Below are 14,874 nucleotides of genomic sequence, written 5' to 3'. Positions count from 1 at the left end.
TGGCCTCAGAGACCTCTTGAACTGTGCGTGCACACTGTATACACACACTGCAGCACACACATCACATTATACTCACCCTCTGCACACCGTGTGCGCACATGTACTCATCACACTCACCCTCTGCACACACACACATCGTACTGTACTCACCCTCTGCACACCATGCACACGCACACACTACACCACATCTTCCTCTGCACACACTGCACAAACCGCACACACTGCATGTGCTCAGGAAATTACAGTCCCTCACACATACCCCCCCAAACCATTCGTGCACACACACACATACACACGTGCATACACACATACAACCATTCACAAACACACTGACACATTAATTTTGCACATGCACACACATGCATAGCCACAAATTCAGCACCAGCCACATGGACACTTGCACACTTGTGAACACTGGCTCTACCCACAGTGCAAGCAGGGACATGTGTACACCCATTGCACTCACACACATGCATGTGCACATACATGCATGCACACATACGCTCCCTGCTGTGTTCCCAGGGACGCAGAGGGCCCCAGGCCAGAGATGCTCTCACCTGCCGCATCACACTGCACAGGCTGCGCTGATGGGCTGCAGGCCCCATGGCAGCTCCTCCATCTGCCTGGGAGACGGGCTCCTTAGAGAGGCCAGGTGGCCCAGAGGGGGATGGGATGGGGCGGGAACGCACAGAGCCATGCCAGGGGCTGAGCAGATCATAGAGAGAAGGGGGTGGCAGGCTGGACTAGAGCACGGGCCTGGGACCCTGGGGGTCTGTTCCCCATTTGGCTGCTAGGTGACCTTTGGCCAGTTACTTCCTGCCCTGTGCCTCAGTTTCCCCATAACTCTGCTGGCTTCCATTGTACAGAGCTCTGAGCTCACCGCAGGGAAGTGAGGCGAGAAGAGACTAGGAGTGCGGAGGGGCCTGGACAAGGGACAGGCAGGGTGTCTGGGGCAGGGCCGGGGATGGACTCCGGAAGGGGAGGATTTGCTTCAGTTGTTGGGGGGCTGTATTTATGGGGGGGGGTCTGGCCAGTGACCCAGCCAATCACCCCCTCTCCCCATACATATGCTTCCCGTTTCTCACCACCCCTTCCCAGTGATGAGCTGCCAAAATCTTAACAACCGGTTCCTTATAAAAAGTTCTGATTTAAGGGGGATAAAGCAGGGGAGGGGCCGGGGCGGGGGGAGACATACTTGTGGGACCAGGGGCCCCTGCAGGGCCTGGGGAAAATTGCCCCCCACCAGCAGCCCTGGAGCTTGCAGCCCCCCCTTACCTTGCCTGCAGCTCAAAGCAGCAGGACGACTCAGGAGCTCAGCTGGCCACACTGCAGCTGGGGGGGAAATGGGGGAGGGGCCAGGGGAACCTCAGCCTCCCCAGCTGGGAATCCTGGGAGCAACAGGATGGTCCAGCCCACGGACCGGAGTTCTTTGCCCACCCCCTGGCCCTTTAACAACCGGTTCTCCATGGTGGTCTAATTTTAGCAACCGGTTCTTGGGAACTGGTGGGAACCTGCTCCAGCTGACCACTGCCCCTCCCCTGGCTCCAGGTCTCCCTGTCACACAATCCCCAGCCATTCCCCCCACCACAGAAAGGAGAGAGAGAGAGAGAGAGAGAGAGAGTGTGTTCATTCCCCCTTCTCCATCTGTTTGCTGCAGGAGGCTACTGGGTTGGCCATTCCCTCCAGGGCTGGGAGCAGAGTCCAGGAGAAATGTAAGCCTGGGTGCAGGACCAGGGGCTGCTGAAGTAGAGTGAGGACTCCTGGATTCCACCCCTGGCTCTGGGAGGGCAGTGGGTTATAGTGGTTATAGCTTGGGGGGGCAGGACTCCTGGATTCCATCCCTGGCTCTGGGAGGGAAGTGGGTTATAGTGGTTATAGCAGGGGGGGGCAGGACTCCTGAATTCTACCCCTGGCTCTGTGAGGGAAGTGGGTTATAGTGGTTATAGCGGGCGGGGGCAGGACTCCTGGGTTCTATCTGCCGGGTGCTGGGAGGGCAGTGGGGTCTAGTGGTTATAGCACGGGGGGCAGGACTTCTGGGTTCTATCTGCCGGGTGCTGGGAGGGCAGTGGGGTCTAGTGGTTATAGCACAGGGGGCAGGACTTCTGGGTCCTATCACCAAGGTGCTGGGAGGGCAGTGGGGTCTAGTGGTTATAGCACAGGGGGCAGGACTTCTGGGTTCTATCCCCAGGGTGCTGGGAGGGCAGTAGGGTCTAGTGGTTATAGCACAGGGGGCAGGACTTCTGGGTTCTATCACCGGTGCTGGGAGGGCAGTGGGGTCTAGTGGGTAGAGTGGGGGAAGCTGGGAGCAGGACTCCTGGATTCCAACCCCACTCAAGCGGTTGCCCTGGATTGAGAGCCCTTTACTGCTAGCGTGACATCTGGAGAGGAGGGTCTGAGAGTGGAGCCTGACTGGCCCCGGCTCAGCAGAGATGGGAGCCTGGCCCCTCCCCACACTTCCCTCTGCCCTCCCCACATGGCCAGACAATAACTCAGCTCATCCCGCATCCCCTAGCAGCCGCTGCCACGTTGTGGCTCATGGACAGGGGCAGGCGAGCCTGGGCTGTGCTGAGCAATCTGGCTTTCTGCATGCACAGCCCCCTTCCCCCCCCTCCCGTTCCTGGGCCCCGGCCCAGGGAGTGCACACATAGGCCTAGATTGACTTCTGTATGGGGGGCAGCTCCAGCCAGGCCACCGGGGGGGGGGGGCAAATTGCCAGCTTGCCCGAGGCTGTAGGGCTGGGGGTCACCGCTGGGCTGTGGGGCCGGGCGCCTGTCCTGGTGTTTGTTCAGATCTCGCACAGGGAACAGGCGGGTGAGGGGAATTTAACCAGTGTAACGATGCTGGCTTTGGTGGGACCCAACAGAGTGTCAATTCAGGACAAATTGCTTAAAGCTGGGCAGTTACAGCCCAAGGCTGGGTTCCTTTGCACACCAAGGCAAACCAAACCAGCCAAACAGAGAAGACTTCGGTTTTACTCACTGGCTAACCACAAGTCACGCAAGCAATTCCCTTAGACACTCCAGTTTCCCAGTATCACCACCAGTGCCACTCATTATGGGGACGAATGGTTATGAAAACCAACACCCCAGTAAAAGGAAAAAGGTTGTCCCGATCCCAAAGGACCAAGCCCCAGACCCAGGTCAATAGACAAATCAGATCTTAGCCACAAATCACGCTGTTGCCAATCCTCTAAAATCTAAAAGTTTATTCATAAAAAGAAATATAGATGAGAGCTAGAATTGGTTAAATGGAATCAATTCCATACAGTAATGGCAAAGTTCCTGGTTCAGGCTTGTAGCAGTGATTGAATAAACTGCAGGTTCAAATCAAGTCTCTGGAGAACATCCCCAGCTGGGATGGGTCATTCAGTCCTTTGTTCAGAGCTTCAGTTTGTAGCAAAGTCCCCCCAGAGGTAAGAAGCAAGATTGAAGACAAGATGGAGGAACTGCAGCAGCCTTTTATAGTCTCTTGCCATGTGGTCTCTGCTTTCTTTGCCCCAAAGACACACACTACCCAGCACATGGCATGAAAAACCATAGAGTTCTGTCCATAGGCAGGTCCCTGCCTGCCTTGCTGAGTCACCAGCTGTATCTGCCTTCTCTCAGTGGGTCAGTTGTATAGCTGATGGTCCTTAATGGGCCATCAAGCAGCCTAGGCAGTGCTGATGCCATATTATCTGGGGTGTCACCCGAAAGCATAGCACAAGTTTGAAATACAGACAGTACAGAGCCAATACTTGTAACTTTAAATACAAAAATGATACCTGCATACAGACAGCATAATCAGAACCAGCAACCAGAACCTTGTCTTAGACACCTTATTTGACCCCCTTTTATACAAGATTTGGTGCCACAACAGGACTTTGGTTGCAACAATGATCTATACGGTCCCAGTTCATATTAATATCGTCACAACCAGGGCCATGGGGTGGGTGCAGGGCTGCCTCACTCCCATGTGTGGGTTTCTTGTTGACTCAGAGTAGCCCCCCCCCTTTGGAGGATGGGTGAACTGCTAGCCACACCCTGCGGGGAGAGGCAGGAGCAGCAGCTGGGTGCTGCAGGGAGGGGCCACTGCTTTCTGGGAGGGGAGACTGAGGCTAATGGGGCAGGGGGCCTGCCCAGGCGGGCCATGACTCAAGCTGGTGGACAAACCTTTAAATTGTGTCCCCACCCCCATTATCAACATATACAATGTTGGGGGGGGGGGCAATGCCCCCCATTCCCACCCAACTCCATCTATAAGTGCACTGGGTTTGCATGGATAGTTCCGTGTTCCACACCGCCGTGGTAATGGTCGGGGGCGGGGGTTGCACACAGGGAGCAGGTGTCCAGTTGGGCTCGGATTTTGCACAGACCATGCTGTGTGCACAATCATGGTAAATGCACACACACAAGCAGGCCCGGCTGCTGTCACAGGGCCACCCCGAGTGGTGCATCTGACTCCCAGAAGAGAGAAGTCAGACGCACATCCCCTTTCACTGGAATAAAAGTTTGATCGGTAGCTTCCAGCATCTGAACTGCCTCCTTCCCCAAACCAGCAGAGCAGGTCTGCTCTGGTCCTGACTGGCCCCAGACTCTGCTTTCTTCCAAGGCCACGTGGGTCTTGTCAAGGATCAAACCATGACAATTAGCCCCTGTCTTTCCTGGCCAGATAGGGGTTAAGGGCCCCCTGCCATTCCCAGGGGTCAGGAATCTCTGCTGTTCATTTCATTCCCAAAAGTGATTCAGAAAGGAACTGAAATAAACAAACCAAAGATGCTGAAGCAAAGACAGATGCTGTCCCTTTGCAAGGAAATTCCTGGTTAAAAACCCTTAACTCTGCCCCTTGGAAGACAAAGGAATTTAACACTCTTAATTTTGCCCCTTTGAACGCAAGGGAATTCCCAGCCAAACACCCTTAACTCTGCCCTGGCATGATCAGAAGTTCTATAAGACTGCCCTGCCTTTTCCCCAGTTTGGGTGTTACTGTACACGTTGTCCTGTCCATCTCCATGGCCTTTCTCTGCCCCGGAGGTAGTATGGTGAGCTGCGTCCCAGAGCTCCAGAGCAAGAAGAAGGGAAAGAGAGGTTCCCGGGAACAGCCGGTGAAGGTGAAGATGTGTGACATGTTCTCAGCATTGTAGAAGGCCAGGCTGCCCTGCTCGCAGTCCAGGTGCACCCGGACTATCCTGGGTGCTGACTCCAGCTGCAACGGGGTCTCAGGGCAGGTGAGAGCACTCCACTCCCCCTCCTGGCACTGCAGGGCCCAGACCCCCACATCTGGGGACAGCCGGAATGCCCCCATGTGCTCCATAGAGCCCCAGGCGGCCCCGATGGTCCAGTCTCCCCCCCGGCCCACCTCCACATCCCAGTAGCGTTGCCCGGCTGCAAAGCACTGGGAGGCCAGGACGCAGGGGAGGGGGTCGAATCTCCAGTCGCTCTTGGGGACGTCTTGCCAGAGGATGCCGCACGTCACACTCCTGCCGTCCACTGAGAGCACCAGGAAGGGGTTGGCGGTGCTCTGGTCCAGCGTCACCTCTGCTGCTGACAGGGACACTACAGGCAGATGGATACAGGCTCTAGGGCAAGTCACAGCAATACCTCCTCTCTACTCAGCTCCTCAAGTCTCTCGCTATGGGGCTTAGTGGGTAGAGCACTAGGACACCTGGGTTCTATTCCCAGCTCAGGCCTGCTGGCTGACCTGGGTCAGTCACTTCCTTTCCCTCCCCCTCGCTTTCCCCATCTGTAAAATGGAGCTAAACATGATTTGGATCTTTTCTGACCCAAGTAGTCAACCTCTTTTGGGAGGACCTCTGAATGGGACACTGGTGGGATATTTTCCATGGGAACAGTTTTTGGCTGGAAAAATTGGACAACAGGATCACGTGATGATTACCTGTTTGTTCATTCCCTCTGGGGCACCTGGCATTGGCCCCTGTCTGAAGACAGGATACTGGGCTAGATGGACCTTTGGTCTCACCCAGTCTGGCCATTCTTATGTTCTAAAATTCTATGCCTGCTTTCTGGGGACAGAGTGGATGCTTTGTTGAAAAACCAAATGCTCCAAAACCAAAATATTTTGGCCAAAAAACCAGACAAGCTTCACCCAAATCCAGAACGCTTTGGTCCCAAAACCAGAGTTTGCCCAAAATATTTTATCCCCAAACCAGATCATTTTAATCTAAAATACAGAATACTTTGGTCAGAAGCCAAATAATTTTCATCCAAAAACCAAACTAGGGAGATTTTCAGCTGGAATGTTTCAGGTTTTGGCATTTCGATGGAGAGTCGGAATTATCCACAGAAAACAGGAACAAAAATGAAAAAAAAAAGAGAAAAATCTTTCTTCTTGGACTTTTCCATGGGAACAGACCCCTCTTTTCCACCCAGCCCTGTGCCCAGAAAGGATCTCACTGGGGCCATCTACAGAGGTCACGGCATCTCCATGCTCTTGCTGGGGAAAGCTGACGGATATCGCAGTGGTGTCCTGTGCTCTGTATTACCCAGCAGAGCTCCCGGGGTCAGGAGGGAGGGCTGGAAGCGGCACTTGTCCCCCGGTCTCCAGGCAGGCTGGGAGCACAGCCGAGCCACCGCAGGGCTGCCTGATCACGCATGGATGTCAGCCCACCAGCAACAACAGATTGTGCCCCCAGCTGCGATCTCTCCTGGGCCAGCCCTGCTCCCAGCCTTGCCCCCTGTCCTGCCCAGTCTGCTCCATCCCTGACCCGGCTCTGACTGTCAGCACTGTTTCTAGCCACTGACTCCAGCTCCAACCACGAGGCCTGGCTGCCCATGCCCCAGTTCTTAACACCCGTCCTCATGGTCCTAGCCTGGGAAAGATCCATGGTCTAAGCTCAGCCGGGAATCTCAGATCCAGGCTTTCAGTGTGATGACTGTGGTCAAGCCTTTTAGGCCCAGCTCCTCAAAGGTACTTAGGCACCAAAGGGAGTTGGGCACTGTTCTTTCGAGCCCTACCTCTGGCCTGTGCTAGTCAAGACATGGAAGACAGGGAGGGAGCTCAGAGACAGCAGGAGTCAAAACCATGTGAGTACCGGAGAGAAGTAGAAAACGGTTTTTTTTTGGTTTTTTTTTACCTTTATCTAGAAATTGTCTCCATTCTGCAATGATAAAAAAGGAGGTCACAATTAGCTGGGGAAGCAGCGAGAGCAGATGAAACAAATCCCATCTAAATTGTTGGGTTTTTTAAACAAATCCCAGCCATTTTCTCCCCAATGAAAGTTTTCATTTTGTTCAAAATTCTCCTTTTTCTTTTTTTTTAATACAAAACCACAATTTTTTAAAGTAAAGAAACAGTTTTGGTTTGCAAATATTTTCAGTTATTTGCTAAAAAAACACTCGGAAAATTTCTATGAAAAGTTTAAAAAAAAAAATCTTTTGAAACTTTACTGAGGGAAATTCCTTCCCATTTGCTCAGCAGCCCTTTACTGAACCCCAGCTCGCACTCTCATTGGGCTGGAGTCTGATTCCAGCAACCGGAGAAAACGGAGCAAGCAGGCCAGACCCCCAGCTGGTGTCAATCAACCATAGCTCCATTTGGGTAAACATGATCACAGCAACTGGCAGCAGCTGTGGGTCTGGACCCCTCCCACACTGTGAGTCATCCCCTGCAGATCTCTCTCCACCTCAGCTGATTCTGGCCCCAGACAGCATCTTTTGCTTTCCCCAGTCCAGCCTCTGAAGCATCTCTGGTCCTTCACCCTCTTCCACGTCCCTCAGCCTCCTTCCTGGCTATGCAGGTGTCTGTACAGAGCCTGGCACGATGTGGCCCTGATCTCGATCACTGTGTGTCTGTGACACACCTGGCACGACGGGGCCCTGATCTCGGTCACCGTGTGTCTGTACAGCGCCTGGCACAATGGGGCCCTGATCTCGGTCACTGTGTGTCTGTGCAGTGCCCAGAACAACGGGGCCCTGTTCTCGGTCACTGTGTGTCTGTGCAGCACCCGGCACGACGGGGCCCTGATCTCGGTCACTGTGTGTCTGTGCAGCGCCCAGAACAACGGGGTCCTGATCTCGGTCACTGTGTGTCTGTGCAGCGCCCGGCGCAATGGGGCCCTGATCTCGGTCACCATGTGTCTGTGCAGCATCCGGAACAACGGGGCCCTGATCTCGAGTGGGATCTCTCAGTTCTGCCCTGATAAACTATTATGCGATGGGCGCTGAGGCGATGTTACAGAGACACGAGTGATCGTGTGCCGGGAATACTCACCGCGCTCTTTGGACGTCTCCTCTGGAAGAGAAAGGAAGAGGTGAGGCAGTGAGCAGGAGCAACACTCAAGGGGGATTTCCTGCGCTCTGTGCGGCTCATCTCTACCATCCCGCTACGGCTGTTTCTCCCTCACCTCCCCACTGAGCACACATGCCATTCCCATCCCGTTCCCACCTCCTGGGACAGACCAAGGGGCGCGCGTGGCTCTGGGGAAATGTATGTGTGTCCTAGAGGGGGCAGCCAGAGAGAATCCATTGGCCCAGCCCCCCAGCGGGTGTCCATTTTCACCCTCTAGGAATTAATTCTTAGCCAGGTCTGTGCTCCCGGAAACCCTCCAGAAAGTGCCTCATTGCCGGAGGCCATATAGGCCGATCAAGCCTGAGAGAGAGAGACGCGGCTGGCCAAGCACAATGCAGGGACTGGCTCGCCCAATGGCCAGTTTCCCTGGGATCCGTGGTGCTGGGCAGAGCTTAGGCACAATCATTTGGGCTTATCTCTCTCCTTCCTCTCAGCTTTTCCCCTAATTAAGCCAAAGAGGCAGCATGGGCCAATGGTTAGAGCACTGAAAAGGCCTTTAGAAGTGCTGACCTTGGTTCCTGGATTTGCTGCTGAACTGCTCGGAGAGCTTGGGAAAGACACTGCCGCTCTCTCTGCCTCAGTTTCCCCTCCCACCCTTTGGTTATTTTGACTCTTTATTTTGCTCTTTAGGGAAGGGAGGCTGTCACCATGTGTCTGTGCAGTGCCTGGCGCAATGGGGCCCTGATCTCAGTCACTGTGTGTCTGTGCCGTGCCTGCCACGACGGGGCCCTGATCTCAGTCACTGTGTGTCTGTGCCGCACCCGGCGCGACGGGGCCCTGGCTTTGTTTGCACAGGGGTGACTAACTTCCGCCTTCCCGGAAAGTAGTAGTTTTTATGGAATTTTCTGTCTGTAACCCACACGTTCCCCTAGGAAGAAGTATGGGCCTCTCAATGAAACACGTTCCCTACTGCACTGCCTGGAATGAGGTTGTTACCTTTGAGAACCCGGAGCTTTCGGAAGAGATAAACCGCCACGGGCACGAGGAAGAGAAATACTGGTAGAAAGATGAGAAAGGCCGTCATTTCCGGGGCATGCCTGGGGAAGAGCCCTAAGGGAGAACACACATTGCAGCTTCTCAGAGGAGCAGCGAGAGCGCTCCTCAGCACTTTGCTGGGAAAGGTGAAGTCAATGGAGGTACTGAGGGTTGAGAGCCAGATTCTGAGCTCAGCTCCCATGGGCTAATCTGGAGTCACTCCCCAACTGCAATGGGGACAGGGCTGGATTCCGATCTCAGCTCCTCTGGGGTCAGTCTGGAGTCACTCCCCAATGGCAACGGGGACAGGGCTGGATTCTGATCTCAGCTCCACCAGGGTTAATCCAGAGTCACCCCTGCCTGCAATGGGGACAGGGCTGGATTCTGATCTCAGCTCCACCAGGGTTAATCCAGAGTCACCCCTGCCTGCAATGGGGACAGGGCTGGATTCTGATCTCAGCTCCACCAGGGTCGATCCGGAGTCACCCCTGCCTGCAATGAGGCCACGCCGCATGGCTAAGCATCAGGGAGGAACCTGAGGTTTGCGGGCAGCCCACCTGTGATACGAATTGTTGTCTCTCTCTCTGGGCCAGAGAAGCCGGCTCTGATGGTGCAGGTCAGTGCTGGGTCCGAGCTCTCTAGCACCACCAAGGAGCTGGAGACGTTGAATAGGCCGTCGTCACTGAGCGGTTTCTGTTCAGACTCGGGGCTCAGGGTCTCCCCACGGCCATTCCTCCAGAGCACGTGGGGCTCTGGGTACCACCCCGCAGAGAGACACAAGACCCACACCCCTGAGTCCTTGTGCCCAGCCATGTGCAGGACAGGGTCTGAGCCAGGGCCTGGGGGATGGACAATCAGTGGCAAAAAGTTAACACAGTAAGAATGACTAACACATCTGTGATAGCAGTGATCTCAAAGCACTTTACAAAGCCGTGGCTATGCCCCACTGACATCAATGGAGCTGCGACCCATTGACCCCAGCTGGAGATCTAGCCCCATTGACTCTCATGGAGCTACAGCCCATTGATCCCAGCTGGGGTCTGGACCCATTGACTCCAATGGAGCTACGGCCCATTGACCTCAGCTGGGGTCTGGCCCCATTGACTCCAGTGGAGCTATGGCCCATTGACCTCAGCTGGGGTCTGGCCCCATTGACTCCAGTGGAGCTACAGCCCATTGATCCCAGCTGGGGATCTGGCCCCATTGACTCCAATGGAGCTACAGTACCGGCATGGGGTCTGCCCCCCACAATTTTAAGCCTTTGATTCCGGGAATGGCACTTCTAAAGGCTGCACTCGGGGGTGGCATCCCAGGGAATTTTAATGGGAGCTGGGTACCCAAATCCCCATTTCTTCCTCCTGCTGGAGCTCAGCGTGACAGGTGAGCAGCTCTGACGCGTGCGGCTTGCTCCCATGGGAGCACTAGGTGTCACAGTGCAATGGGGGATCGTGATGCACCCTCAGACCTGTGCGCTGTCCTGCTGCATTTCACCCGCAGATTCAGGAGCAGAGGCATGACAGGGCTCTGATCTTGGCCACCGTGTGTCGGCGCAGCGCCCGGGGCTCTGATCTCGGCCACCGTGTGTCGGCGCAGCGCCCGGGGCGACGGGGCTCTGATCTCGGCCACCGGGTGTCTGCGCAGCGCCCGGGGCGACGGGGCTCTGATCTCGGCCACCGGGTGTCTGCGCAGCGCCCGGGGCGACGGGGCTCTGATCTCGGCCACCGGGTGTCTGCGCAGCGCCAGACACTATGGTACCTCTAGGTGCTACTGTAACAGTAATTACCTCCAATGACACTACATCAAAAGAATACTAGGTAGCCAATCAAGCATTCAAAGTCAGGAGCGGTCAGATTTCCAGAGGCTTGAACAACCTCAACTCTGCTCCCCTTGTGGGCTCATATGATGCGCTGAAGAAGTGTAAAACCAGCGTGTGAGTGTGTTATTACAGACCAAGCCCAGAATGAGGAGGCCTAGCTACAGCCGTGATGTGAAATAGATTTAACTGGACCTGTGGGTGCATGTTTGCACGTGTGCATGCTCTTAAGCCAGTTTAAACTTGACTTTTAGCCACGTAGCTCACACTCATCAATTTCCAGGCCTGAGGCCAACTGGGAGAACTAGTGGGAAGCCACCAGAGAGGTGCCCACACTAGTGGTAGGGCCAGTTTAACTAGAGAGCTTTTAACCCATTCGTGTCGGCAAATAGTGGGGTGTAGTTGAGCCCCAGTAGAGGGTGGCGGGTGTATCTCGGAGCACCGCCCCGCTAACCAACAGGGCCTCTTCTCTAGCCCCCAGCACCTTGTGAGGGTTTGATCCGCCCATGGCTCGCTGGGCACTGGCCACCTGAGGTGGTTTTGGCCCTGTGCTACCCTTGGGATGTGGAACTGAGATGCAGCAGTTGTGAAATTGCACCGGAGGTGGGGGAGCGCTGGTTTGGAACAGACTGGATCACACCCTGATGGTGCCCCTTGGCACACATGCCAGTCTCACCTGGGGCTGCCGCCCCAATGCCAAGGAGGAGGCAGAGGGCAACTGGTATGGCCTGAAAGCAGGGTCGGGCGCTCTCCATCCTGCGGGCCTCTGGCAGATGGCTCCTGGCACTGCCACAGAGCACGGGTCACCGCACAGAGCGGGCATCGGGCTCCTCAGCCGCGTGGGACCTGGGAAGGCACAACACCCGTGAGGCCCCAGCGGGTCAGGTCTTCAACCAAAGCTTCCCCCTTGAAACAGACGGGCCCCTGCAAAACCAGCATCTTCTCCTAAGACATCACTTTCACTTTCCACAGAACCGTCAGCGCCAAAACCTGCCAGGGAAGCGCCCCCCGCGCGTTTACCTGGCTTTGCCACCCTGCGTTTTGCTTTGAAATGGCAGCACAAAGCCCGACTTTCCCCCTCCCTGGTGCAGAAAGGAGGAAGAAATGTCAAAGCGAAAGTCACCCCGCCCCGCGCCCAGCCCTTGACGGTCTCCCTCTCGGAGCTGGAGGAAGTGACAGCCAGTAACATGGCGGTAAAACTAATCCAGCGGGAGAGAAACTAGTTAATTAACTCATTACAAAGCGGGGAAATGGAGAAACCGCCCTTCCCCCCCCCCGGCTGGTGAATAAGCCCCGGGGCTGGAACTAGGGGGCTGCCGCACCCCCTGGGGAAGTGGTTTCCCGGGATTTACATTCCAAAGCCCCCCCCACACATTGTTCCAGCGCCGCTGCAACTGAGCCTGTCCTGGCGTTGTCCCCCGGAGCCCCCCCCCCCCGTCTTTCTGGGCAGGGATCCCCCCTCTCTTTGCCGGGGGAAGGGCTCCCCCAGTCCTACCGGCGGAGGGGGGCTGGGAAGCGGGGTGCCAGCTCACAATCGCCCCTTCCCGGAGGCAGCTGGCCCAGGAAGTGTGTCCGGGAGCTCAGGGCCGGGGCGGCTTCAGGGGCTCAGGAGCAGGCGGATGTCCTGGGGATTTGTAAACGCGAGACCCGGACGGGAACCAGGCGGAGCATTTTGGAGCGTCTCCCGCGGGCTGAGCTGGCCCCTGACACGTCCCACTCCGCTGGAGAGCAAGGAAATCCCCCCCCCCCACGCGGGGGCGTGCCCAGCCTGGCCACTGCGTTCCGCCCCGGAACAGCCAGACATCGCGGGGCTGGGGCTGGGGCTGGGGCTGGGGCTGGGCTGCACAGCAGGGCTGCGCCCTGCGGACTCTGACGTTCCCCCTCCCTCCCTTAAATCCCTTTTTTGGATTAAAAAAAAAAGAAGCTTGTGTTCATTGTGTAGACCAGGGGTTGGCAACCTTTCAGAAGTGCTGTGCCGAGTCTTCATTTATTCACTCTAATTTAAGGTTTTGTGTGCCAGTCATACATTTTAATGTTTTAGAAGGTCTCGTTCTTTAAAAAAAAAAAACCTAGACAAATTAGAGGATTGGGACAAAAGAAACCTGATGAGGTTCAACAAGGACAAGTGCAGAGTCCTGCACTTAGGATGGAAGAATCCCATGCACTGTTGACTCATATTCAGCTTTTTGTCCACCGTAACCCCTAGGTCCCTTTCTGCAGAACTGCTGCCCAGCCATTCGGTCCCTAGTCTGTAGCAGTGCATGGGATTCTAACCCTGAGATTCTATGATTCTATGATTCCCTGCCCCCCCAGCGGTGCCAAAACTGGGGTTCAAAACCAAGGGGCTGTTTTCTTAGCCCCCTGCTAGGATTATGATCATTAATAAGAACACCGAGCAGCTGGGGCGCTGGGACAATGTGTATGGGGGGGGGGTGCTGAGAGCCACTGACCCAAGCTGTGAACCCCGTGTATCTTGCAGCACTTCTACCTTCACCTGTGCATTTCTTGCTGCTTTCTGCAGCACTCGGCAACTCGCCGTCTTGTTGTACAGAGATGAAGAAATAAGGGACGTCCCTTGTAATAAGGGACTGTTGGCAACCCTAGGTCAAACCCACAGGCTCAGCCAGTCTGGTACCGCCCCCCTTGCCACCCCACATTAGATCAGTGGGTCCAGCCAGCCGGTATCTCACACCCCTCTACCCCAGAACAGATCGGTGGGTCCAGCCAGCCGGTATCTCACCCCCCACCACCCCCCCAGAACAGATCGGTGGGTCCAGCCAGCCGGTATCTCACCCCCCCCCCACCACCCCAGACAGGGGCGGCTCTAGAAATCAGGCTGCCCCAAGCAGCGCGGTGCGCTGCGCCGCCCTTCCCCGGTCCTGCGGCGGGTCCCCTCTTCCCGCGGCTCCGGTTAAGCTCCCGCAGGCATGACTGCGGCAGGTCCACCGGAGCCCGGGACGAGCGGACCTGCCGCAGGCATGACTGCGGCGGGTGCCGTGGTCCCGCGGCTCCGGTTGACCTGCCGCAGGCATGCCAGCGGGAGCTCAACCGGAGCCGCGGGAAGAGGGGACCCGCCGCAGTCATGCCTGCGGCAGGTCCGCTCGTCCCGGGCTCCTGTGGACCGGCCGCAGTCATGCCTGCGGGAGGTCCAGGCGAGCCGCGGGACGAGCGCCCCCTCCGCAGTCATGCCTGCGGCAGGTCCACTCGTCCCGGGGCTCCGGTGGACCTCCCGCAGGCATGACTGCGGCAGGTCCGCCAGCCCAGCCTGCCGCCCCCCCCCGGCCGCAGGGGACGCCCCCTACATTTTGCCGCCCTAGGCACCAGCTTGTTTTGCTGGTGCCTAGAGCCGCCCCTGACCCCAGAACAGATCGGTGGGTCCAGCCAGCCAGTATCTCACACCCCTCTACCCCAGAACAGATCAGTGGGCCTAGCCAGCCCAGTGTCCGATTTCCAACAGCACCAGCTGTGCAGTGGCAGGTGTAACAGCCCGGTGATGGGCAGGGCCGGTGCAAGGATGTTTTGCGTCCTAGGCAAAACTTCCACCTTGTGCCCTCCCCCATCCCCGAGCCCCTGCCCTGAGGCGCCTCCCCACTGCGGCAGCTCCCCACCCTCCGCCCTGAGGAACCCCCCCCGCCCCAACTCACCCCTGCCCTGCTTCCTCCCCGAGCACGCCGTGGATGCTTCACTTCTCCCGCCTCCCAGGCTTGCAGCGCCTAAGCTGATTGGTGCCACAAGCCTAGGAGGCGGGAGAAGTGAAGCAGCGATGGCGTGCTCGGGGAGGAGGCGGAGCAGGGGAGAGC

General features: G+C 56.6%; 1 protein-coding gene across 2 annotated transcripts; it reads right to left on the bottom strand.

Moving 5' to 3' along the window:
• Nucleotides 1-3,357: 3,357 nt before the first annotated feature.
• LOC123345064 (butyrophilin subfamily 1 member A1-like) lies at nucleotides 3,358-12,785 on the bottom strand. Of its 2 annotated transcripts, XM_044981692.1 has the most exons (7): nucleotides 12,570-12,785; nucleotides 11,751-11,920; nucleotides 9,819-10,100; nucleotides 9,223-9,336; nucleotides 8,209-8,229; nucleotides 7,073-7,096; nucleotides 3,358-5,534 (listed from the first exon to the last, which is right to left on the bottom strand). In XM_044981692.1, exons 2-7 carry the CDS (start codon nucleotides 11,827-11,829, stop codon nucleotides 4,897-4,899), a joined length of 1,158 nt encoding a protein of 385 aa, XP_044837627.1. In that variant the 5' UTR covers nucleotides 11,830-11,920; nucleotides 12,570-12,785; the 3' UTR covers nucleotides 3,358-4,896. The 2 variants fall into 2 exon arrangements, with proteins under 2 accessions (XP_044837627.1, XP_044837628.1); XM_044981693.1 differs by lacking the exon at nucleotides 7,073-7,096.
• Between the last annotated feature and the right edge of the window lie 2,089 nt (nucleotides 12,786-14,874).

This window comes from Mauremys mutica, chromosome 12, assembly GCF_020497125.1.
Source record: "Mauremys mutica isolate MM-2020 ecotype Southern chromosome 12, ASM2049712v1, whole genome shotgun sequence".
In the NCBI taxonomy this organism is placed as follows: Eukaryota; Metazoa; Chordata; order Testudines; family Geoemydidae; genus Mauremys; species Mauremys mutica.
Note: the sequence above shows the minus strand (reverse complement) of the source record. Positions and strands in the feature narration are given on the sequence as shown.